Source organism: Oryx dammah, unplaced genomic scaffold (assembly GCF_014754425.2).
Source record: "Oryx dammah isolate SB20612 unplaced genomic scaffold, SCBI_Odam_1.1 HiC_scaffold_27, whole genome shotgun sequence".
NCBI lineage: Eukaryota > Metazoa > Chordata > Mammalia > Artiodactyla > Bovidae > Oryx > Oryx dammah.
Window position 1 is genome coordinate 31,529,308 of NW_024070211.1, and position 25,931 is coordinate 31,555,238.

The window sequence follows — 25,931 nt, forward strand, 5'->3', positions numbered from 1 at the left end:
AGAGTCGGACACAACTGAGCGACTGAACTGAACTGATACCTTAGTTCATTTATTCTTAGACTCTAGGTTCTAAAATTTGTAACCAATAGCAATCTGTATTTTATACAGAAAACTAGGAAGTAGACAGCTGCAAATTATCTGTCCTATCCCAGGATTCTGCAGCAGATTAGCAAATTTTATGAATATATTCTCATAATCTGTAAGGCTGGAGAAGGAAATGGCAACCCACTCTATTCTTGCCTGGAAAGTCTCATGGACAGAGGAGCCTGGTGGGCTACAGTCCTTGACATCATAGAGGGTCAGACACGCCTGGGTATCAGCACGAGAATACATAATCATCACCTTCAAGAAGTTCAGTCAAATAAGAAAGATAATATAAAAACAGGCAATTAACAAAATATTGTGGTAAGCAGTGCATCCCTTTGAGAGAACAGCAAGAGGCTGTAGTGGGCTGGGGCATGAGGCATAAGCTGAGAAGTAGTGAGAGATAAAGATAGAAAATATCTAAACTGTAGGCATAAAAACTTTGAGGACAGAAAGTGGTTCTCCAGTTAGTAAGATAGATACTTCTTTTCCTTCTGTGTATCTGGGTTTTCTCATTTGTGTAACAGAATTTGATCTGAACCTGAAGGTAATGGAAAGCCATGAGAGCAAAGGTTTTTAATCAGGTATCCAAGAAGGACATCAAGGAATTTGTGACCACCCAAAATTATATGCAAAATTTATTATATTGGGGCATTTTCCTGGGGAGATGGTTCATAGTTTTTATTAGAAGATAAAAGGGTCCATCACACACAAACACACACTGATGAAGAATCACTGCATTAGAGAATTTTAAGCAAGGGAGTGATATGATCAGATTTGTTTTCTAAAAAATCACTCAGATAGCAGATTGCAGAATGAACTGGAAGGGGAAGCCTGGAATGAGGGAAATTGGCCAAGGGGGTTATATCAGTAAAGCAGGCTAAAGTGAAACCTACATAAAAGCAATGGCAGTGGGCAATGCTAGTAAGAACAGGGAGGTGGGGGGGAGGTTCAGGATGGGGAACACGTGTACACCCGTGGTGGATTCATGTTGATGTATGGCAAAACCAATACAATATTGTAAAGTAATTAACCTCCAATTAAAATAAATAAATTTAAAATAAAATAAAATTAAAAAGTAAAATAAATGCTTACCATTAATCACTATGCCAAGCATTTAAGTTAGCTATTATAAACTGTCCTCTTACAAATGAGCAAAATCAAGAGTCAAAAGGGCCTGACTTTGTCTTAAGCACACAGTAAGGGGTCCACAGCTAACCCTGTACTTTTAACTACTCTCCTAAAAGGCAGGTATTTGTTATCACAGCTTGGCATAGAGCAACTTGCCGATTTTGACCACTATTAAAAAGAAATGCTTGAGTTTTGATCCAAATCTATCTGACTCTAAAATCAATGCTATTAGCCACTATACTAACCTGAAGTGAAAGGAATGAACTTGAGGTAAATCTAATATAACCTGGTAAACCAATTAGATGTGGAAAGTGAAGAAAAGGGATGACTCCCTAGAAATTAGGTGTCATTCACTAAAAAACTGAAAATAACATGAAGAGGGGGGCTGAAAGGAGTGTGGAAAGGGAAAGAAGGTGATAAAGTAATTTCTGGACATATTGACCTTGAGTTATTTGCAGACAGTTAAGATCCAGTGGATAAGATGGAAATATTTCAGGACAGACAGGTGTTCAGTTATTTGAAGACCCATATGTGAAATAATTAAGGTCTTAGGATGTGCAACACAGTATAATCCTTGAGAGTGTAAGCTCTGGGGTCAAACTACCACGTTTAAATCCTCACTGTTAACACTTAACCAGCTGTGATCCGAAGCAAGTAATCTTCTCTAAGCTTCAGGGTCCTCAGCTTTAAAATGGAGTAAATAAAAGAACCTACTTCATAGGGTGGCCAGGAGGATCCAAACAGATAATACACGTAAAGCTCCCAGAACATACCTGTATCCAATAAATGTCAGCCCTTTCAGAGAAAGAGACCTACGAAATATCAACCTGAAAGACTCATGGGGAAAGAAAAGCCGCCCCAGAGGAATCTGAGAGGGAGCTGTCAAAGGTTTAGAAGAAAAGTCTGGAGAAGCTGACGTTAAGGAAGATATATGAATTTCAAGAGGGAAAGAGTAACTGACAATGTCAAGTGTTACGAAGAGGTCAAGTAAGAAAAGGACTGCCAAGCTTAAGCAAACCTGGCAGTGAGTGTCTTTCAGGAGGCCAGGTGCAGGGATGTGATGGAGGCATAAGCCTGGGCCAACAAGTGCTGGGAACAGCAGCAGTGTGGGCTCTTTCTAATAAGCCTGGCTGTGGAAGGAAAGAAGATGATAACAGGTAGTAATTAGAGGGAGGAAACTGAGAGGATTATTTCATTTTCTTTTAGAGGAAAGAAATAAAATGTTAATGTGTGGAGGGAAGGGGGTTGGTACAGAGGGAGAAGCTGAAAATTACAGAAGGAAGGAAGGAAGCACTTATTAGTGGACTGAAAGGTACCAGATAGGATGGAAGACGGCAGCCTAGGACACAGGTGAAAGGATTAACTTGGGACAGGAGGTGGTACCCTCCTCCACTGAGACAGGAAGAAAGGAAGTGAAGGCAGATAGATATGATTTTCAGTAAGATGGGCTGAAAACCGAGGCGTTCTGACCTATTACGGGCTTCTATTTTCTCTTTGAAATCACCATCATCATCATGGAAATATGTACCCTGGATACAGGGACGTTGAATATACACAAAATTATAGCTTTTTGTAAACAATCTCTCTTTCCCTTAGGGAGACCACCTCTAAAGCTGATCGGGGTTTAATGATAAAAACTGAGAGTCTCTAGAACCTTGCAGAAGGGACTGAGTCATTCTTGAATATACGAGGTACTCGATAAATACTTGTTACATGTGTCGTTTCTGCAGTTCTTAAAAGCTAAGATTTCTGAGAAGGAAGACTAGAGCAGTGGAGTGTGAGTAGGTGTGTATGAGCAAGATTATTCTCCGGTCCCAGGCAGCTCACTTGGCTGGTTGGCAAACCGAACCTTTATGGGAGCAAAGAAAAGCAGGGATCAAATCACAGAACAACAGTCTTCAGGCTCTGAGTCTCAGTGGTATTTTTTTTTTTTAACCAGCTAATTTACATTTTAATCAACAGGAGGAGTGGGAAATGGCCCATTTCTTTCCCACGACACAGGAAGGTAATCAAGATCATGAAAGAGAGCTTTAAAACAGAGAGAGAATAGCCATATGACTGTTGGGAGACATGGGAAGAAAAGGACTGAGTTTTATTGACTGTTCTGAGACATGAGGAATCCAGAGGTAGCTGAAGGTAGCAGAGGGAAAGAGGGATTTTAGCGACAGTCTTCCGATGTAGAAAAAGGCACAACAGACTACAGAGAAACACAAAATTCTCCAGATGTGTTAGAAATGCACACGATAGAATCTTTAAACCCTAGGATTTTTTTCCCCCCAATTCTGACAAAGCTTGGGGTAGTAGCCTCTAAAAAGCCACAGAAAATGCAAAGATGTCTTTTTAACTTGGAAGATAATTCACTGAATTAACACTTTACAGAACCCTGTGAAGATTTCTGGAAATTACTCAATACTGTTCCAATCAGGTACTGACAAATGAAAACTTTATTCTGTCAATAATGACACAGCTGTGGGAAGGAAATCAAAGAAAAAGGAAAAAAAAAATTGTGATCTAAAATAGGATCTCAGCATACAACCTACAAAAATGAGTAGATCATTTTGATCTGGGGGGAAAAGTTACCAATAATCACACCAAAACCTGGTGAAATCAACGTCATCAGTTCAGTTCAGTTGCTCAGTCATGTCCGACTCTTTGCGACCCCATGGATCGCAGCATGCCAGGCCTCCCTGTCCATCACCAACTCCCGGAGTTCACTCAGATTCACGTCCATCGAGTCGGTGATGCCATCCAGCCATCTCATCCTCTGTCGTCCCCTTTTCCTCCTGCCCCCAATCCCTCCCAGCATCAGAGTCTTTTCCAATGAGTTAACTCTTCGCATGAGGTGGCCAAAGTACTGGAGTTTCAGCTTTAGCATCATTCCTTCCAAAGAACACCCAGGGGCTGATCTCCTTCAGAATGGACTGATTGGATCTCCTTGCAGTCCAAGGGACCCTCAATATCATACACCCAAATAATTCTGGATAAGAACAGCCTAAGGTTTGTTTGTGTTCTGCTTTGAATGGAAACTGATATAATTCTAAACAGACTCTGATGTGTGGGAAAAAATACTTAATAGCTACCTGAAAGCTTGATCTAAGGGCATGAAAACCATTTTACAATCCTTAAAATGTAACTACTTCACTAATGGTATAACCAAGCACATCAACACAGTAACAGCACAGCTACAGATGGCCAGGTTTCTCATTCTCCTCCCAATTTTCCTTCCAAAAATCTCACTGATATTCTCCTGAGAGCCTACCTCCAAAATGAAGAACTTGATGAGTTTCACCCCTCTCCTCTCATCCCCAGTACCTTACTTTAAAAATGGTAAAATTTAGTTGCAGATATTCAAAGATCGTTTATCTTCATATATATATATAAAATTCACTAAGAATCTGACACAGATCAAAAAGTCAACAACCCCAAAGGTAGCTCTAATTTCTAGATGCACAAGCAGGATAAAATGTATCCACGCTGGATTTCCAATGCAAGGCTCAAATAGCAAGAGTATTTCTTTCTCCCACTTTTGTGATTCTACAAACCAGGTTGCAATCCTTAATGACAGAGCCCCTCTAAGACCACCACCAGTCTTCTGTGCTCCAACCTCACACACAACTCCATTGAGTACTTACTTATCTTGGAAAAGGTCCTGACCAGTCACTTGGTTCTTTTTCTTGATGACTTCCGTCAGAGGGAAGAGGGTCTTTATTTTGGAGAGAGGAACCTGACACTTAGCTGTCACCTCGGTGGGGGAATCCAGCATACTCAAAATGTGTTGCTGAATGGGGGGCAGAGGCTCCTGAGGATGGAGAGCTCTGTGCAGCAGACACTGTGGAAGAGGAGTAAGGATTGTGAAATGCAGATGTGGACACCACACACAGCTGACCAGTGATCCTCCATCTTTAGCTTGGGAGGGCTACAAGATTCCTACCACTAGTGAAAGACAGCAAAGCAGGCGGACCCAGAACCACCCTGGTTAGCAGGACGCTGGTAATGTCTAAAAGCAAACATAAAACAGATCCCAGCCTAGCAGCACCATCAGCTGAAGCCCTCCTGGAAAAGAGCCTCATCCCACAAAAAGAGTCCATTGCTCTGGCTTCATGGAGGATATATGGGGTTTCCTCAGCCTCTGATAATTTGGGAGTATAACCTTTCAGCTATAATCCTTTTACCTCCCTTCAGCATGCTGTGCTTTCTCCCTTGTACCATCTTAGAAAACAACACAAGCTGGATGTACCAGGTGCTAAAGGGTAGGTGCTCAGTGAGTCCCAGGAATACTGTGCAAGAGTTGACACCAGAGGTCTCTCTTAAACCTCCCCAAGTCATCCTCTCACTTCCATCCATCTCTACCACAGCACTCTTGTCTGGGCACCTTCACCTCTCCCATGGGCTACCACAGCCCCTTTCTAACTGGTCTCCCCATGTCCACTCTCGTGGTTCTCCTGCCTGGAGCCAACCATAATAGAGCCGCTAGCAGCCTCTCTCCTCCTTCCTCACCACAACCCAACTAGCCTGGGCTCCTCCTCCTCCACGCAAAGACCAGGTCTCTCCAGACTTTAGGTCCCATGCATAAGGCTCCCTTGGTCTCTTCTGCCTTCCCTTAGATCTCAATGGAGCTGGCCCTTTTAAAATCATTCTGTTCTTGGCTCACTTATCACCTCTTCTGAGAGGCTTCCCCTGACACTATATGAAGGAGAACTTCACCCTCATTTTACCACCCAGTCATTCTCTATCGTGAACCTGATCTTATATTTTGTACAGTATTTATCATTATCTAAAATTACCTTATCAACCTTTTAGTTTACTTATTACCTCCACTTTCCCCCTGAAAGTACAAACACTGCTGGCCTTATTTACTGCTGAATCCCAAGTGCTGAAAATGACAGCCCAACATGATAAGCACCTAACAGATACTGGCTGAGTGAATACGGTGCTCTTCTTCAGAACTCCAGTTGTTGACAGAGGTTTCAGGAAGCTGCACCAGGAGTGGGGCCAAGATCAAGGCCAGGACAGGTTCTCCACTGCTCACACAAGTGGAAACCCAGACAGCAGGCCACTTCTATTCAATCACTGATAACTGCTCTCAGACTAGGAAGCCAGGCCTTGGCAAAGTACTGTTATCTGCCCAGAAAAGTAAATACTCTAAAAGGAACACAGGAATGTCATCAAAGAATGAAGTAACCATTTAGGAAAAAAAACAGAAAAAGTGAAACTTATGAATATACTGATGTTTTATCCCCTTGCTAGAGGATAATTACAAAATTACGCTGGAGAACAAAACTCCTATTCCCACTTTTTTAAACAATTTATATGTTAGTAACTGTGAAGAAAAAAAACAGGGAACTGAATAGCTCCTACAATTTTAAAATTACTGTTTCATACCACAAGGTATATATGTATTGTTTTTCCTACCCTGTCGAAAATGGAAGCTAGACTTCTTAGTTCTAAAAAAATAGATAACTTGGGCTTAAAATATCATCAGAGTCAATGTTCTACAAATTAAGAAACCCCCAAGGTTGGAATTAAATACCAGTTTCCTCTAGAAATTTCATGTACTGCTCCCTGATTTCAATAGACCAACCCCAAGCCTTCCTGCTCCTGGTTAAGTTCATTGTTTCAGAGTCCTGATTTCCTTTTTCCTAATTACTTTCCCTGGTGCATCAGTGACATTCGGCCTGTTTAATACACAGCAAAAGGGGAAACCAAAAAAGATCTCAAACTCTGTGAATCTACCCTGACCTTCTCATGAATAATTTATAATTCACCACACTCTCCCTCAGGTCAGTCATTAAAATACCTAAAACAATTTAGAAAGCCCTGAAGAAGCAAGCAGAACTCCAACACCCAACACAGCACAGTACCTGTCAAATACTCTGGGAGATTCTAGCTGTGATAGTCAAGTGACATTTTTGGGGAAAGAACTGTGAATTCTAGGCAATGCTTTCAAATAGTATCATTATCCTTAAGTCAGTAATAAGGAACCCACAAGTGATGTTCAAAACCATCAAACTCATGTTTTCTCAAAGGTCACATTTTAAATAAGGCTCAGTGGGGTAAAAATTCAATTAAAAAAAAAACTCAATTTATTAAAAAAAAAGATTATGAGAAAGTGACACTTTTCAGTAGCCAAGATGCTGAGATCTCAGTCCTCAGTCTTCTTAATTTCTCCTTTAAGCAACTATTTTCCTTTATGTGATTTTTACAATTTGAAAAAGACTAGGCAATGGCACCCCACTGCAGTACTTCTGCCTGGAAAATCCCATGGATGGAGGAGCCCGGTGGGCTGCAGTCCATGGGGTCGCAGAGAGTCAGATACAACTAAGCGACTTCACTTTCACTTTTCACTTTCATGCATTGGAGAAGGAAATGGCAACCCACTCCAGTATTCTTGCCTGGAGAATCCCGAGGACGGCGGAGCCTGGTGGGCTGCCGTCTCTGGGGTCGCACACAGGCGGACACGACTGAAGTGACTTAGCAGCAGCAGCAGCAGAGAAAAAAAAACAAACAAAAAAACTTCAGGCCACATGGCTAGCTCGAAAGTTACTAATATGTTGATTTTAGCAACCACGTATCAATTATTTAAAAGGCAGTAGTAACTGTACATTTGACAAAGGATATTTTTCAGCATTTCTTTCTAAAGTTAGAATTAAATTAACTCCTCCTGCCAACGAGTTGATTACTAACCTCTTCTCCCTTTTGCCCTCTACTCCCAGCTCATTCACCCTTAGTTATAAGACATTTTAAAAGAAAAAAAAAAGAAAAGAAAGAAAAGTCTTGCTGGGCCCTACCTCCTCCTGTAGCTTCCTGGCTCCCCCCTCTCTTCCCCTTCATCAGTGCGGCTTTCTCCTCCAGGCTCTGTAACCCGGCTCCTGCCCCATCACTCCACTGCCACGGGGTGCTCCAAGTCCTCAGACATCTCTGCAAACCCAGAGGCCCTTTGCCTGGCTCAGCTCTCTTCACCACTGCGCAACGTCTGACTCCATCACCCTTCTAGTTCTTTCTACCTCTCTGAGCTTGTCGGGGGCGGCAGGCGGGGAGGGGAACTACGTAGGAACACTGATTAGCAGCCTTCCTGTCTCTCCCCAGTTGTCCAGTCACACTGGTGTTCAGGACTTCGTTCTCTGCCCTTGTCACTCAACATTCTCCCAGGTGACCTCATTCACTTCTGTTTCTATCTCAATGAGGCGGGCTCTCAAATGTATACACATTTAGTCCTGAAGGCTCTCCTGGGCTTCACACCCCTATCTCCAACTTTCCTCTGAGTGTCTGTACTGGAATAGCTGACAGATAACTCAAATTGAACACCTGCAAGAATATATGTACTACCTTTTCTATCTGTTCGTTCTATATTCCTTATCCTAATTCATGGTGACATCACCCCTCCAGTGGTCCAAGTTAGGATTCTGTCTTCTTCAATTTCTATTTCTCACCCAACCCCTTAAATTCTATCCACTCTAGCTTCTAAATTTTCTCTTCTCTACTCTCTGTCACTACTGTAACTCAAGTCTTCCTAGGGGCCACTGCAGGTCTCCTAACTGGTCTCTAGCCCATCTCCTGTGCCACCATCAGACCTATTTTCTAAAATGCACATCACCTGCCTACTGACAACAGCCTTTACTGATTCCCCACTGTCTGTGGGATAGAAACCCAAACTACTGGTTCTTCATGACCTGCCTGCTACCTGCCACCTTTCCCATCGTTTACCCATAGAGCCTATTTCCCAGCCAAATGGAACTCTTTGTGGATCCCTAAATACATCACACTTCTTGTGTTCTCGTTTTTCCATGTGCTACTACTTTTGCCTGGCATGCTCTCGTCACATCACACATCAGCTTTATTCCTCCATGAAATATTCCTAACTCACTCACTTGCAAGAATCTCTCCTTCCTCTTACTCCCATAGCATTTTGTATCCCACCACTGTTGAGCCTAAGAATTTTACTCCTCTACTCTCTATTCCTCTCTTCTCTCTATTCTCTTTCACTCCTCTGGAGGACTCCTTTCAAGTAGTGAGTTTCCAGTACTCCAGCACATGATACACTAGGAGTACCCAATATTTGTTTTAAAAAAGTGAATTCAATTTATAAATACCCCAGTAATGATACTTCTTTATACAGATAAGCCATATTAAAAACTCACCCCCACGAAAGAAAAGAAAACAAAGTTAGCAGGTTGTAAAGATCAAAGTTGCCAGTTCTTAAAGCTTTAAAAGATAACAATGCCTGCATTTATGGCTTGCATCTGTTCAATTAATCCAACAAATATTTGTTGAAGATAATAGTACTCACCCTTGATAAATCTACCAAGTATTAGAAGTTTCTATTTTTCACCAGTGACCTGTTTTTGCAAGCTTTCCATACCAACTAACCTATTCCTCCCTTCTCTGGCAAGTGGCAACAGCCATTTGTCAAAAGCAGCAGGTCTTGAAGTCCACTTGTCAAAGACAGCAGAGGAATTTATACAAGTAATTTATACTTGATTATACTTAGAATACAAAAGTACTTACTGAGTCAGATCTTGACCTGTTAAGCTTCATAGTACTGATTTTAGAACAAAAGAGTTTTTTTAAAGGAAGTTTAAAGGAAACCACCTAGTATTAAAAACACTAGGCAGCTTCTTTTGAGTAGAAGAGCCCATAAAATCATAACAGGCCCTAACATGGACTTGAATTAGTTAAGGATGCTTTGAGAAATGCGTCAAAGGGGCAATCAATGAACCCCCAATACGAAGACTCCACTCCCACCTCCCTGCCTCTCCCCACCTGTCCTAAGAGTAGGCCCTCCACTCCCTTCGGGGAGAAGCTGATGGTGACTTTTTACACCTTTGTGGGGTTCAGAGATGCCTATGTCCTGCTGTCGCCAGGTTACTCCAGAACTGGGACCAACCTTCATCACTGGTCCATTCCTCCCCTTCCATGTATAACTCAGCTCCTTTATCAAGCTCCCAGTTTCCTTTAATCCAATCTCCATCTTCTAATTCCTTTAGACCAAGATTCAGAAATTAAAATTTTTCTTTAGTTTAATAAGTTCATACTATAACCTCTCTGACTTCTAACACTTCTTCTGCTCAGTCATGTCCGAGTCTTTGTGACCCCATGGACTGTAGCCTACCAGGTTCTTCCGTCCATGGGATTTTCCAGGCAAGAATACTGGAGTGGGTTGCCACTTCCTTCTCCAGGAGATGTTCCCGACCCAGGGATTGAACCCTGGTCTCCCGCATTGTAGGCAGACGCTTTACCATCTGAGCTATCAGGGAAGTCACGGTTATATATTACACAGTCCCTAAAAACTCTCCTACTATTTGAATATTAAAAAACAAGGAAAAGTCTCATTCACATAAAACATAAGAGGAAACTCTGTTAAATATATATATATTTACATATATATATATAAAAGAATCTGCTTTTTATTTTGCCCTTCTATTTAAGACACAAAACCAAAAATTTAGCCTTCTCCCAGAAAAAAATATTTAAGAATATCTGAACTTTACTTCTTTCTAAAAGTTCAGAGTATTTTTTTAACCGCTTTTCAGTAGGAAGGGAAAGGTGTTAAACTTTCATTAAACAGAGCAACTGAGCTCTCGATTTAACCTGAACCAACCAATTGCCCTAACTTTTCACTCTGCTTTCTTTCATCTAAAAAAAAGAGTCTATGATTGGTTCATCTTTCCTCTCTCACCTGAAACAGTCTCTGGAATTGAGGATTTGGGATTTTGCTGGTTGGAAATAAGTCTTCAATGGTGCCCTCCTCTTCATCTTTCTGCACCAAGCTCATGGAGTCAATCAAAGCATCAACAGCACTCAACTGTGCCTCTAAGACAAGGACAAACAAAGCAGCAAAAAGAAACAGTGATTAGTTCCATTAGTCTCCCAAACAAATGCCTTCCATTCATAGATGTTCACAGCAACATTGGCAGGATAGACAGCCCTGGCCCTGCTAAGAGCACTCTCCAGTTATGTAAGTCATTTAACCTAAGCCTCAGTTTTCTTATTGGCAAAGAGAGCTGTTTAGAATAGCTGGTCTCTTAGGTACTTCCGAGGTCTACCAATTGATGAACTTCTGACAACGAGTTATCTATCAAAAGTGCTCTAGAGGAATGTACCACAGTCAAATAAAACCCACCTTCCATATGGTGATTCAAAATATTGGGTAAAAGTGAAGTGTCAGTCACTCAGTTGTGTCTGACTCTTTGAGATCCAATGAACTGTAGCCCACCAGGCACCTCTGTTCATGGAATTCTCTAGGCAAGAATACTACAGTGCCAGTTCCTTTTCTAGGGGATCGTCCCCACTCAGGGATCGAACCCAGGTCTCCTGCATTGCAGCAAGACTCTTTACTGTCTGAGCCACCAGGGAAGCCCCTGAGTTGACATTAAAAAAACTAGTAACTGGCAAAGGAGAAAAACATTAAAAACATTCCTTTGGTAATGAAACATCAACTTTATAAGGACTTAACATAACCTGTATTGGAGTATACCAACTTAACAGGAAGACGTCATTGGACCAGAGGGAGTGGATTATTTCACAAGTTCTCAACGCAGATGGAGTTCTTTCCTCTCACAAATCTCATGGCATTAATCACATAGACCTGCATGCATATCTTTTTTTAATTGAAGTAGAATTGATCTACAACATTTCATTAGTTCCAGGTGTATAATGTAGTGATTCAGTATTTCTAAACATTACAAAATCACCAACATAATAAATCTAGTTACCATCTGTCACCATACAAAGTTATTACAATATCACTGACTATATTCTAGTAGTCATGTATGGATGTGAGGGTTGGACCATAAAGAAAGCTGAGCACTGAAGAATTGATGCTTTTGAAGTGTGGTGTTGGAGAAGACTCTTGAGAGTCCCTTGGACTGCAAGGAGATCCAACTGGTCAACCCTAAAGGAAATCAGTCCTGAATATTCATTGGAAGAACTGAAGCTGAAGCTGAAGCTCCAATACTTTGGCCACCTGATGCGAAGAACTGACTCACCGGAAAAGACCCTGATGCTGGGAAAGATTGAAGGCAGGAGGAGAAGGGGATGGCAGAGGATGAGATGGTTGGATGGCAACACCGACTTGATGGACATGAGTTTGAACAAGCTCCAGGAGTTGGTGATAAACAGGGAAACCTGGTATGCTGCAGTCCACGGGGTTGCAAAGAGTCAGACACAACTGAGTGACTGAACTGACAGACTGACTATATTAGCAATGTAAAAGGTGTTTTATCCCTGTGACTTATTTTGTAACTAAAAGTTTTTACCTCTGATCACTCTCACCTATTACACTCATCCTCTTATTCTACTTCCCTCTAGCAACCCCCAGTATGTTCTCTGTATCTACGAGTCTGTTTCTATTTTGTTTGCTCATTTGTTTTTTAGATTCCACATTTAAGTGAAATCATACTGTATTTCTCTTTCTCTGTCTGACTTATTTTTCCTGGAATAATACTGGGTTGGCCAGTAAGTTTGTTCAGGTTTTTCCATAAAATGTAACCGAAAAACCCACCCAATATACCTTCTAGGTTCATCCATGCTGCAACAGGCAAGATTTAATTCTTTTTTATAGCCGAGTAATACTCCACTGTGCATGTGTGTGTGCGTGTGTGCGAGCGTGTGTGTGTGTGTGTATCACATCTTCTTTGTTCATTCATTTACTGATGGACGTTTAAGTTGCTCCCATACCTTGGCTGTAGTAAATAATGGGGCAATGAACACAGGCATACATATATCTAATTCTGAGTTGGTGTTTATGTTTTCTGTGGGAAAATATTCAGAATCAGAAGTGCTGGATAGTATGGTAAAAATTTAATTTTCTGAGAAATTTCCATCCTGTTTTCCATAGCAGCTGTACCAGTTTACATTCTAACAACAGCACACTGGGTTTCCCTTTTCTCCACATCCTCAGAAGCATGTTATTTGTTGTCATTTTGATGATAGCTATTCTGACAGATGTGGTTCTAACCTGCATTTCCCTGATGATTAGTGATGTCAAGCATCTTTTCATGTGTCTGCAGGACATTCATATGTACGTCTTCTTTGGAAAAATGTCCTGCATACATGTCTTATCCCACTCCAGGCAAATTCTAAGAATCTCTGAGAGCAGAAACATGGTGTCCTCTTCTTTATGTCTGTCAGATACCAGATAGAAAGCAAGTTCTTCCCAGTAAAAACCTACGAAGTCAATAAAAATGGCAGAGCCCAAAGCAACTCTCCCCAAAATGCTTCTACCTAAACTACCACAAGGAACTTTCATTCTGCTGATTCATATGGCAGTTCAGCTGTTAAAAAGCTGAAGTGCTATTTTGGGATCATTCACAGCCACTAGGCAAAAGGCAGAAAAGAGTAAGCAGTTCCTCAAAGTTTATTATACTTCTGTTCTTCACCTTTCAAACATCCCTTCCAGACAGCTACTACAAAAGGAATGACCATACAGACATTTATCATGAGACATTTCTGTTCCATTTTTTCACTTTTTTTTTTTTTTTTTTCATTTTTTCACTTTCCAATGGAAGTTTCAGGCATCATCTCACACTGACGGCTGCAGGGTCCACCCAGCAATAAGAAGGAGGTGGTAACTGTGTAGGTGAATATTCAGTGATTTCCATCTGCTACTCCAGGCTAGTATCAGGCCAGACCATGCTGGCCTCACACACCCTTACATAAATGTTGACTTGGGAAATATGTCAAACAGCTTTAATGATCTGTTTTTCCAATGGAGCAAATGCAAACAAAAGTGTCAACTCACAGGAAATAAATCAACAGATTGAAAAGTAATGTTTTAGATCCCGACTGATTTATATCTATTAGGTTCTCTCTCAACAAAGTTCTCTTTTTTAAATGTTCTTCTCATTTAAAGTTCGGAATTATCAAGAGGAAAAGACTGGATATTATAATACACTGGCATCTTCTACACATTCCAGTCCATGCCTGATTCTACATGGTGGATTTGATTCTTGGCTCTTCTCCCACACCCTGCTCCCAACATACAGAGAGCACCCAGTTCTGAACTCACCTCACAGCTCCCTCATCCTACACCAAGGCAGATTTAAAGTTGTCAACTAAAACATCTATTCATCATTCTGTATTCTTTTTGGTACGTTCCCTATTTCAGCCCACTATTATATCTTCTGATAATTGTCTTAAACTGTGAGATTTACGGAAGAGAGGATCTATGTGCGTGAGAATTACTGTATGTAGCATCCTGACATCTGCAGCCAGATGCTTAACAGAGGCCTCTTCTCACTAAGCTCCTGGCAATAAGGAGCAACAGGACTTGGACTGAAAATGTGAACTAGGAAGAAAGGGCAAAGAGAAAAGTATGGTTAAAGTTACATCCTATTTTATGTAGGACACCAGTCACAAGTTTGATACTATGTGTTAATTCACTGCACTGAAAGACAAATCCTCTGCTCATAATCAGAGAATGTACATCCATTTCCATTAAACTGCTCCCTAGATACAACCTCTAAGTCAGAAGGCGGATGCTGGAGAATGTTTGGAGCAAACCTATCCCTACTATTGGGGAAAAAAATCACCTTCCATCATCACCATATACCACTGTGATTGGAATCCAACTACAGTTGACTCTTGAACAACATGGGTTTGAACTGTTCAGATCCACTTACATGTGGATTACAAGTAAATACATACATTTCTACACAATCTGAGATTGGTTGAATCCACAGATACAGATCTGTGAATACTGAGGGCCCTGTAAAGTTATACATGGATTTTCCACTGGGGGAGTAGTGCCCCAAACCTCTTCAGTGTTCAAAGGTCAACTATAATCCCACCCTGTGAAATCCTAGCCCCCAAACATGACTAAAGACAGGTGGTTTCCCCCAGTCTGTGTTTAGAGCAAATCAGTGAGCAAAATGGAAATAAACTCACCTGTGGGAGTGCATTTCCTGTTATTTTTCAAGGATGAAAACATGTACTGGCGCAAATCTTCCATGAAAGGCAGCTGTATGTACACTAAACACTAATGAGAAACAACGAGATAAAAACAGAGATGACTGAATTAATGGAAAAATTTAAAGCTGATCCCAAATGCTGTGAAAATAGCTCAACAGAAGGATTTAAAAAATCAGAAGGCGAAAGTATAGGACATGGAGAGTGATGTGCTCTGATCTCTGCTATTAGCCGCCACTGTTGTTCAGTTGCTCAGTTCAGTCGTGTTCGACTCCTTGCGACCCCATGGACTGTAGCTCGCTAGGCTCCTCTGTCCATGGGATTTCCCAGGCAAGAATACTGGAGTGGGTAGCCATTTCCTTCTCCAGGGATCTTCCTGACCCAGGGATTGAATTCATGGCTCCTGCTTGGCAGGTAGATTCTTCAGCACTGAGTCACCTGGGGAGCCCTGTGATTAGCTGTATACAACTGCAAACAGTACAAAAATAGTAAATTTAAAAGAAATGCTCAAAAAAGACTATCAAATATCTACAAAATGCATGACCAACACAGCAAATGAGAAGAGACAAGGTGACTACTAGCAGGCTGACGTGGAAGTCAGGATACCTGCCTTCTCTTCCATTTCTGCCACAGTGAGTTCTCTGAGACACAGAAAATGGCAAGAAATCTAGATCTGTATTTTCAACAGGACAGCCCTAAAAAACGTAAATTCAGCAGGATCACAAGAAAACCACACCCTCAGCCTTTATCCATGGTAAAGACTATTGTAAAAAGGGAAGTAATCTGTATTCCCTTGAGGTTCTGAGACGTCAGGAAGGATGAGAATGCAGAGGAAGTCACTGGATTGGGCAAACGGTAAGTCATAGTCAACCTTTACTAGTTGTTTTATTAGGAAGCTCCTTGTACACTGTCATAATTTATATTCTTTCACTGCAACGGAAAGTGTGATTCCCAGACCAGCAGTCTCAGCTTTAGGTGGGAGTGGGTGAGAAATGCAGAATTTCAGGCAACCTCCCTCCCCAGAGCTACAGAATCAGAATGTGCATTTTTACCAGATCCCCTCAGTACCTCCCATGCACATGAACAGTTGAAAAACACTGTTTAGAACAAAGCCACTGAAGGGGAAAAATTAATATGAATAAAAGACTTGCAGGTTCTACCTCATATGCGTCCTTGATCAAAGGAAAAGCCACGCCAACTTGAGGACTAGCTCTTTGGTCGTAAGCATATCGAACCACGGCCACCATGTCTAGTTCATCCAAAGCATGAATCAGGGAGGAGAGGGCAACTGCCGCTGCCTAGTAAGAGACGCCGGTGTTAACATGATGTCCAACAAGTGAGGATTTTCACAGCACATCCAAACACTTGTAAGACTGCTCTCCAGTTTCTCCTTGTTTCGGATATTAAATACCCCTCTATCCACTTGCAGGCTACACTGTACACATCTGCATTCGATCACATTTACTGTACCTCTTCGGGAACTTCATTATATGCTTTTTCCTTCAACTTTCCTCCTCCTCTGATTTTATACCTAACTCTAAACAAAATTTTTCTTTGCCCCCTCTCTTATAAATTACTATCCGTAACCTTCTTTTCCTTCATCTTTAAATTTCATGGAATAATCTTCTTGTTTCACCATTTAGAACACAATTATTCTTCAATCTAAACCAGCTACGTAGCCATTTCCTTCCGGAAACTACTCTGCAGTGCCCTGTGATCTCCAGGTCGCCGAAGTCTTAGTCTCCATGCTGTCTGACCTTTCAGTAGCATCTGACCATCCCTCTTTCTCTACACTTTCTCCTCCTTTGGCTTCAGAAGCAACACTCTCCACTAGTTATTCTACCTTTGTGGACCACTATTCCCCCAGCTCTTCTTGTCTTCCAATCTTAAAACTCTGCTCTTGGCCTTTCTCTCCTCTCACTCTAAAAGAACTCTACTTTGGTGACAATTTCTTTCATCCAGTCCCATGAGTTGATGAATCAAAAATCTGTATATTCAGCTTTAAAACTCCTAAGATCTAGACGTACACAGTCTACTAGTTGGTGGATAACTTGTCCAGTTATACCTTAGTTTTCAAGCTGTCCATGACCAAAACTAACTTTAGTATCACTTCCCTCTTCTCCACCTGTACTCCCTACTTCTACAAACATCACTTCCAAATGAGAAGCCCTAAAGTTCTTGATAAGGCCTCCCTACTGTCCTTCAAGTGTTCATCAAGCTCTACAAATTCGACTTTTATGCCATTTTTCAGGTTCTATCCGCCCTGTTCCATCATGGTGTCCCCTGTTCTGAGAGCTGACTGTCACTCTCTTCTATAAAAACCTCCACAGGCACCTCTTTCCCAGCCTCGGTAGAGCAGATCATTATTCACAGGCAAGTCCTGTGCTTTCCCGCCCCAGCAGCTTTTTCCATGTACAATTTCTCCTCACTAGAATGCTCTCCCCAAATCTCTGGCTCTCAAGCTTCAAACCCATCCTCAAGAATCAGCAAAATGATAAGCTCTCCATTTCAGATCTGCTTTGCTAAGCCCTCCCTTCTCTCCCTAACCTCTCAAATACTTTGTATTTTTCTCAGGGGCCATAGCTAACCTCCATCAAAGTTAGCTATGTATATTCCCATCTCCTCCACACAAAAACCGATGACATCAACACCTTGCCATCAAAATCCTCTACGGATGTCATGAGAGAGTGGTTACCTTTTCAGTTCAAGGATTATTAACTTAGTGCCTACTCCTGGCTAAGTACTGTCTTCAGTTCAGTCGCTCAGTCATGTCCGACTCTTTGTGACCCCATGGACCACAGCACACCAGGCCTCCCTGTCCATCACCAACTCCTGGAGTCTACCCAAACCCATGTCCACTGAGTCAGTGATGCCATTCAACCACCTCATCCTCTGTCGTCCCCTTCTCCTCCTGCCTTCAATCTTTCCCAGCATCAGGGTCTTTTCAAATGAGTCAGCTCTTTGCATCACGTGGCCAAAGTATTGGAGTTTCAGCTTCAACATCAGTCCTTCCAATGAACACTCAGGACTGATTTCCTTTAGGACTGACCAGTTGGATCTCCTTGCAGTCCAAGGGACTCTCAAGAGTCTTCTCCAACACTACAGTTCAAAAGCATCAATTCTTCGGCACTCAGCTTTTTTTTACAGTCCAACTCTCACATCCATACATGACTACTGGAAAAACCATAGCCTTGACTAGATGGACTTTTGTGGCCAAATTAATGTCTCTGCTTTTTAATATGTTGTCTAGGTTGGTCACAACTTTCAAGGAGTAAGTGTCTTTTAATTTCATGGCTGTAATCACCATCTGCAGTGATTTTGGAGCCCCTCAAAATAAAGTCTGCCACTGTTTCCAGTTTCCCCATCTATTTGCCATGAAGTGATAGGACTGGATTCCATGATCTTAGTTTTCTGAATGTTGAACTTTAAGCCAACCTTTTCACTCTCCTCTTTCACTTTCATCAAGAGGTTCTTTAGTTCTTCGCTTTCTGCCATAAGGGTGCTGTCATCTGCATATCTGAGGTTATTGATATTTCTCCCGGAAGTCTTGATTCCAGCTTGTGCTTCTTCCAGCCCAGCGTTTCTCATGATGTACTCTGCATAGAAGTTAAATAAGCAGGGTGACAATATACAGCCTTGACGTACTCCTTTCCCTATTTGGAACCAGTCTGTTGTTCCATGTTCAGTTCTAACTGTTGCTTCCTGACCTGCATATAAGTTTCTCAACAGGCAGGTCAGGTGGTCTGGTATTTCCATTTCTTTCAGAATTTTGCACAGTTTATTGTGATCCACACAGTTAAAGGCTTTGGCATAGTCAATAAAGCAGAAATAGATGTTTTTCTGGAACTCTCTTGCTTTTTTGATGATCCAGTGGATGTTGGCAATTTGATCTCTGGTTCCACCTTTTCTAAAACCAGCTTGAACATCTGGAAGTTTACGGTTCATGTACTGTTGAAGCCGGGCTTGGAGAATTTTGAGCACTACTTTACTAGAGTGTGAGATGAGTCCAATTGTGTGGTAATATGAGCATTCTTTTGCATTGCCTTTCAAACCACACAGCGGCAGAGATGCCATCAGCAGGGATGCCCCTGCTACAAGCAGAGGAATCCAAATCCCGCATCTCCTGCTTGCCAGGGCCACCATGTTGCCAAGCACTGTCTTAGGCACGCTAAGAAAAAAAATTTGTGTCTCTGCTCTCACTGAACTAATTCCCTCTTGACAAGCAGAAACAAGATGTGTACCAAGGACAGAATGTATATATTCTAACAAATCCCATACAAGAGACCATATCAGCACAGTGGTAAACTAAAGAAGAGATTACTTCCAATGTATCTGTAAGTTTTTATTTGGGTGTCTTTGATACAACCAACTGGGATATTTAAAGAAGGAAGGACGGGGTCCCCAGTATCTGCTATAACACAACACTACACTTGTGGGAAACTCAACTAAAGCTCCATTTCCTTTCCTTTCTCCTCTCCCCTTCTCTTCCACACCGTAAAAACCAGGACCTAAGTGTAGATTCTCTGTAAAAAAAAAAAAAAGCTAATAACTGAAGAAAATATTCTTAAAAAGGAATATATTCATAGATTCCTAGAATATTTCAGTTGAAAACAAAAGTATTCATCTAGTTTGGCAACCCACATGATGAAGGACTTGCCTTCCCTACATGTGACTGATGGAGACTCTGCTTAGAAACTTACAGGAATGGGGACTGGACCACCTCACAAGGAACCAATCCATATGGAGACAGTAATCCTTGTTGATAAAGTAATTCTTCACTGTGAACAAAACCACCACTTGTTGGTTCCAATTTACTCTCTGGCAGGAAGCAGAGTCTAGCTCCTGCTTCATAGGATAACCTGCTAAGTATCTGAAGAAGGCTATCACATCCCTCATCCCTCCTACTTCCCTGCTACCTACACAAGTCTCCTCCATGTTATCTTTTACTGAAAATTTCCATATGACAGTTTCTTTCTTCCTCAGCTTATCTCATTAAGCTCCAATTAGTTAATATTATTCTTTGAGTATGACATCAAGAACTGACACCACAGAGTAGCCCTCTGCTGTTAGTAGAATTTTTTTTTTTCCTGAGTGACACAAAGTGACCCTGTGATCTACAGGTTCCGTATAAGGCTGGATGTGAACTATACAAGCCACAAGGCTGCCCTGACCTGAGCTAGCAAGTCTAGACAATGACATGTGCTTTGTGACGTGACTTTTCTTACTCATACCCAGCATCACACGAAGTGATCAAAATTTTCTCTGGGTAAAAGGACACTAAGCTGGAGTTAAAACTTCAGCAGAAGTCAAAAATGCAGTTGTGTTGACAACATATACTAGAACTGCATGGTTCCCAAAAGGATTTGATTCAGGAGAAATCCATGAAGTAGGAGTTTCAAATTTGAGAAGTCACATACACCTACTGTGCATTAACAAATCCAACACTGAGTGGAAGCCAAGCATTTTCTTCTCTTAGTTTTACTGTTCTAATGGATATTGGCATACCCATTCACTAAATCAGCAGCCAGCTACCTTTCAGAGGTGAGGGAAAAAGGAGGACTAGATCCCTAACCCCACCATCCAAACAAGCCTTCTGTATCCAGTTTACCAGTTCCAAATATAAATAACTTGGAAGAACCTGGAGACCTGTTTAAGTAGTCTGAAACAGACACAGGATGGTAAGCTTCCAGTTAACATCAAAATCTCCAAGGGAGTTCTGACTTGAAGACTGCATAGAAAATATTTGTGGAGAGGGCAGGTGTGCACACAGGATGCAACAGTCATGGGTTGTTAGTCAGAAACCAGCCTGAAAGCAGAATCTCTTGGGATGTAGGAAGAGAATGAAAGGAAAGGGGCAAAGAAAATAAGACAAGTTTTTCAATGATGGAAGTAGTCCAGTGAGTAAGTGGATCTTCAGGATGCTTTGTTGCTGTTGTTTAGTCGCTCAGTTGTATCCGACTCTTTTCAAGCCCATGGATTGCAGCATGCCAGGCTTTCTTGTCCTTCACCAACTCCTGAAGCTTGCTCAAACTCATGTCCATTAAGTCAGTGATGCCATCCAACCATCTCATCCTCTGTCATCCCCTTCTCCTCCTGCCTTCAATCTTTCCCAGCATCAGGGTCTTTTCCCAATGAGTTAATTCTTCACATCAGGTGGCCAAAGTACTGGGGCTTCAGCTTCAGCATCAGTCCCTCCAGTGAACATTCCGGACTGATTTCCTTTAGGATTGACTGGTTTGATCTCCTTGCAGTCCAAGGGACTCTCAAGAGTCTTCTCCAACACCACAGTTCAAAAGCATTAATTCTTCGGTGCTCAGCTTTCTTTACAGTCCAACTCTCACATCCACACGTGACCACTGGAAAAACCATAGCCTTGACTAGATGGACCTTTGTTGGCAAAGTAATGTCTCTGCTTTTTAATATGCTGTCTAGGTTGGTCATAGCTTTTCTTCCAAGGAGCAAGTGTCTTTTAATTTCATGACTGCAGTCACCACCTGCAGTGATTTTGGAGCCCAAGAAAATAAAGTCTGTCACTATTTCCATTGTTTCCCCATCTATTTCCCATGAAGTGATGGAACCGGATGCCTTTGAATATTGAGTTTTAAGCCAGCTTTCTCACTCTCTTCTTTTACTTTCATCAAGAAGCCCTTTAGTTTCTTTTTCGCTTTGCCATAAGGGTGGTGTCATCTGCATATCTGATGTTATTATTGATATTTCTCCCTGTAACCTTGATTTCAGCTTGTGCTTCATCCAGCCTGGCATTTTCATGATGTACTCTGCATATAAGTAAAATATGCAGGGTGACAATATATAGCTTTGACACACTCCTTTCCCAATTTTGAACCAGTCCATTGTTCCATGTCCAGTTCTAACTGTTGCTTCTTGATTTGCATACACGTTTCTCAGGAGGCAGGTAAGGTGGTGTGGTTTTCCCATGTCTTTAAGAATTTTCCTGTTTGTGGTGAACCACACAATCATAGGCTTTAGCATAGTCAGTAAAGCAGAAATAGATGCTTTTCTGGAATTCTGTTGCTTCTCCTATGATCCACTGGATGTGGGCAATTTGATCTCTGCTTCCTTTGCCTTTTCTAAATCTAGCTTGAACATCTGGAAGTTCTCGGTTCATGAACTGCTCAAGCCTAGCTTGAAAAATGTTGAACATTACTTTGCTAGTAAATGAAATAAGTGTACTTTGGCAGTTTGAACATTCTTGGCATTGCCCTTCTTTGGGGCTGGAGTGAAAACTGACCTTTTCCAGTCCTGTGGCCACTGCTGAGTTTTCCAAATTTGCTGGCATATTGAGTGCAGTACTTTAATAGCATCGTCTTTTAGGATTTGAAACAGCTCAGCTGGAATTTCATTACCTCCACTAGCTTTGTTCAATTCAAGCCAGCACTAAATGTTCTGCTTATGAAAATGAAAATATTAACCTAATGCCACACTTCCTGAACCTGTGACCATGAGATCCCCACATTAAATGTATTTGCTCACACGTTTCTATTTTTAATATTCACCTGACCTCCAATTGCAGGACTATGTGTTCTTAGGCCTTGTGCTCATGCTACGACAAATTCATTTATCACTTCTCCATTTTCAAAGCTAAAGGTCAGTGAATTTTCCCACCACTGTTGCAAGAATTAATGTTATTTTAAACTATAAAAGCCCCAAACAACTCGCTTGAAGCGACAATTCAATTCTGTGGCCCTGCCTCAAAGACCTACTGTCAACTCACCTCATCATCTTTTGCTGCAAAGACCTTTAGAACTTGATTTCCCATAAAATATTTCATGTGGACCTACACGAGGAAGTGAGGAAAAGAACTGGTTTAGATTCAAAGTAAGGAAGTAAGGAACATATGAAACCATAATGCCACATGTTATTAAGAAATTCTATTCAAAATGCTCTTGCTGAAAAACATTCACAGGCACTAGAAACAACTTACTACTTGAGGTTCAAATAAATTAAAGATGATAAATGTAAAGACAGATGAGTAAGATTTAGCATAGATCAGATCATGAAGTCTCATAAGCAAAGTGGTTTGGACTTCATCCTAAGAGCAATGACGAAGCACTGATGAATTGCAAAGAGACTAGAGTACCATTTGTCCTTTAAATTACTTAACTAGCACAACATCAGAGTCAAAGACAGACTAGAAAATGAATACTAAGAGTTCCTGATATTATAACCACCTGCATCTATCAACCAAGATCAGCATCTCTTTGATCTATGTCATTTTGAGCCCAGAGTTTCTAAGAAGGTGCCATAAGAGAAGTAATTCTCAAATATTTTTTCTGCACTCCCACCTCTAATGCTGAGAAATTGTGAGCACTTTCACAGTAACAGCAGTTCAAGAAAACTGAGTCTCAGAGGTGTGAGGGTGAGGCCCATATAATCCAAATACCCTCCATCTTCACATCCATTCCCCATCTGAAAACCATTATTTGAAGAAATATGGGGATAATTTTATATTTTCAGTCTGCTATATTTGTATAGATTTATTTGCCCTTTTATTAGAATCTGTAATAGTTGATTGATTCAAGAACAGTTAATGATACCTTTTCCTAAGGCACCTAAATGACTTCTCAAAGGACAGTCAGACATTTGGGAAATTTCTGGCTAAATTCTTATGCATCCTATAATTAGATACCAAGAACACTGACAATTTGGAAGAAGACAAAATGAAAAGTCTCTTGAAAATTTAAAAGAGTAATTCACAATTCAAAAAAAAAACAAACAAACCAAAAAGTCCATTTTACATAATGAAAAGTTTCACACTAATGCAATCCAGAAATATTAGTGTCCCTCAGTTTAAGGGAATCTGGAAAACTATGTGATCTTATTTATTTAAAGCTAATTACTAGTCTGTTAGAAGGTACATACGTACACACTATGTATGCATCTGTTAACACAATACACAAAAGCAAGTATGTAAAAGCTAGACTATTCAAAAATGAGCCTGTCTATTGGTGCACAGATCACAGTTGATTAATGGCATAGCTTTAGAGTCAGAGAGACCTTGTTCAAAACCCATCTCTACCATCTTCTAACTGGGTCACCTTGGGCCTATTATCTAACAGTTCTGAACCTCAATCTCCTAATATATAAAGTATGTATCATGCACCTACCTAAGACGGTTGTCCAACCAGTCCATCCTAAAGGAAATCAGTCCTGAATATTCACTGGAAGGACTGATATTGAAGCTGAAACTCCAATACTTTTGTAACCTGATGCGAAGAACTGACTCATTTGAAGAGCCTGATGCTGGGAAAGATTGAAGGCGGGAGGAGAAGGGGACGACAGAGGATGAGATGGTTGGATTGCATCACCGACTCAACGGACATGAGTTTGAGTAAATGCTGGAAGTTGGTGATGGACAGGGAGGCCTGGTGTGCTGCAGTCCATGGGGTTGCAAAGAGATGGATATGACCGAGGGACTGAACTGAACTGAACTGAAGAGGGTTATAATAAGAATTAAATGGGAATTTACATAAAATGCTTAGTATACTGACTATAATATTGTAATCACTCAATAAATGGTAGTTATTCTGACTATTTCTATTGTATCTGTCTGATACTGTACTTAAGATAAAAATAACTTAGAGCTTAACATCAAAAAAAGTTGATTTAGAAAATACTTCATGACTTAAAACTTCAGTTTAAGTGAATAAAAATCTCTTTAAATGGAATATGTACTTTTTCAGCTCACTCTTTCTTGCTTCATCATTTAACTAAATGGGCCTCCACACCTACTGTGGCACAGTTGAAGTTTTTTGAGTCCTGAATTACAGTTGTAGCCGTTTTAGACAGGCAATTCTTTTCTGACTATCTGGAATTAGTTCCCAAGAGGCCAGTTTCTACAAACAGGTCTGAATGGAGGCTCTGTTTCACTTGACTCATTAAGCACTGACTTTAATAAACATAAATTTTAAGTTTAATCACACCTCCCAAAGTAAATAATTTTAAAGAAAAGTATGTTGATTGTAATTTGTTGGAGACTCTCAACTTAGAAAAAGTATTTAATCTCACTATTAAAACTGTATTGACTTTAAGTAAATATTCTCAATTTTTGGCTTCAGTTCAGTTCAGTCGCTCAGTCGTGTCTGACTCTTTGCAACCCCATGAATAGCAGCACGCCAGGCCTCCCTGTCCATTACCAACTCCTGGAATTCACTCAAACTCATGTCCATCGAGTCGGTGATGCCATCCAGCCATTTCATCATCTGTCTTCCCCTTCTCCTCCTGCCCCCAATCCCTCCCAGCATCAGAGTCTTTTCCAATGAGTCAACTCTTCGCATGAGGTGGCCAAAGTACTGGAGTTTCAGCTTTAGCATCATTCCTCCCAAAGAACACCCAGGGCTGATCTCCTTTAGAATGGACTGGTTGGATCTCCTTGTAGTCCAAGGGACTCTCAAGAGTCTTCTCCAACACCACAGTTCAAAAGCATCAATTCTTTGGTGCTCAGCCTTCTCCACAGTTCAACTCTCACATCCATACATGACTACTGGAGAAACGATAGCCTTGACTAGACAGACCTTTGTTGGCAAAGTAACGCCTCTGCTTTTCAATATGCTATCTAGGTTGGTCGTAACTTTCCTTCCAAGGAGTAAGCGTCTTTTAATTTCATGGCTACAGTCACCATCTGCAGTGATTTTGGATTATGAGTCTTAAAAATGCACCTAACAGTTTGAGCATATCATGAAACACATTCTCCCCAACTTCACTGAATTATTCTAACACTGACTTACATGAGGACTACATGCTAGAGCAACATGAAAAAGTTCAAATCTGGTATACTGGATTATATTTTATTT

The 25,931-nt window shown here is 41.1% G+C and overlaps 1 protein-coding gene across 1 annotated transcript in view; it reads right to left on the reverse strand.

Moving 5' to 3' along the window:
- The window catches only part of XRCC5 (X-ray repair cross complementing 5), an 87,393-nt gene that overhangs the window by 41,250 nt on the left and 20,212 nt on the right, over positions 1-25,931 (reverse strand). Inside the window, exons 10-14 of the mRNA XM_040228547.1 lie at positions 22,853-22,915; positions 16,281-16,418; positions 15,100-15,190; positions 10,892-11,025; positions 4,848-5,044 (exon numbers count right to left, since the gene is read on the reverse strand). Of these exons, the coding sequence (XP_040084481.1) occupies positions 4,848-5,044; positions 10,892-11,025; positions 15,100-15,190; positions 16,281-16,418; positions 22,853-22,915 (623 nt within the window). The remainder of the gene's footprint in view (positions 1-4,847; positions 5,045-10,891; positions 11,026-15,099; positions 15,191-16,280; positions 16,419-22,852; positions 22,916-25,931) is intronic.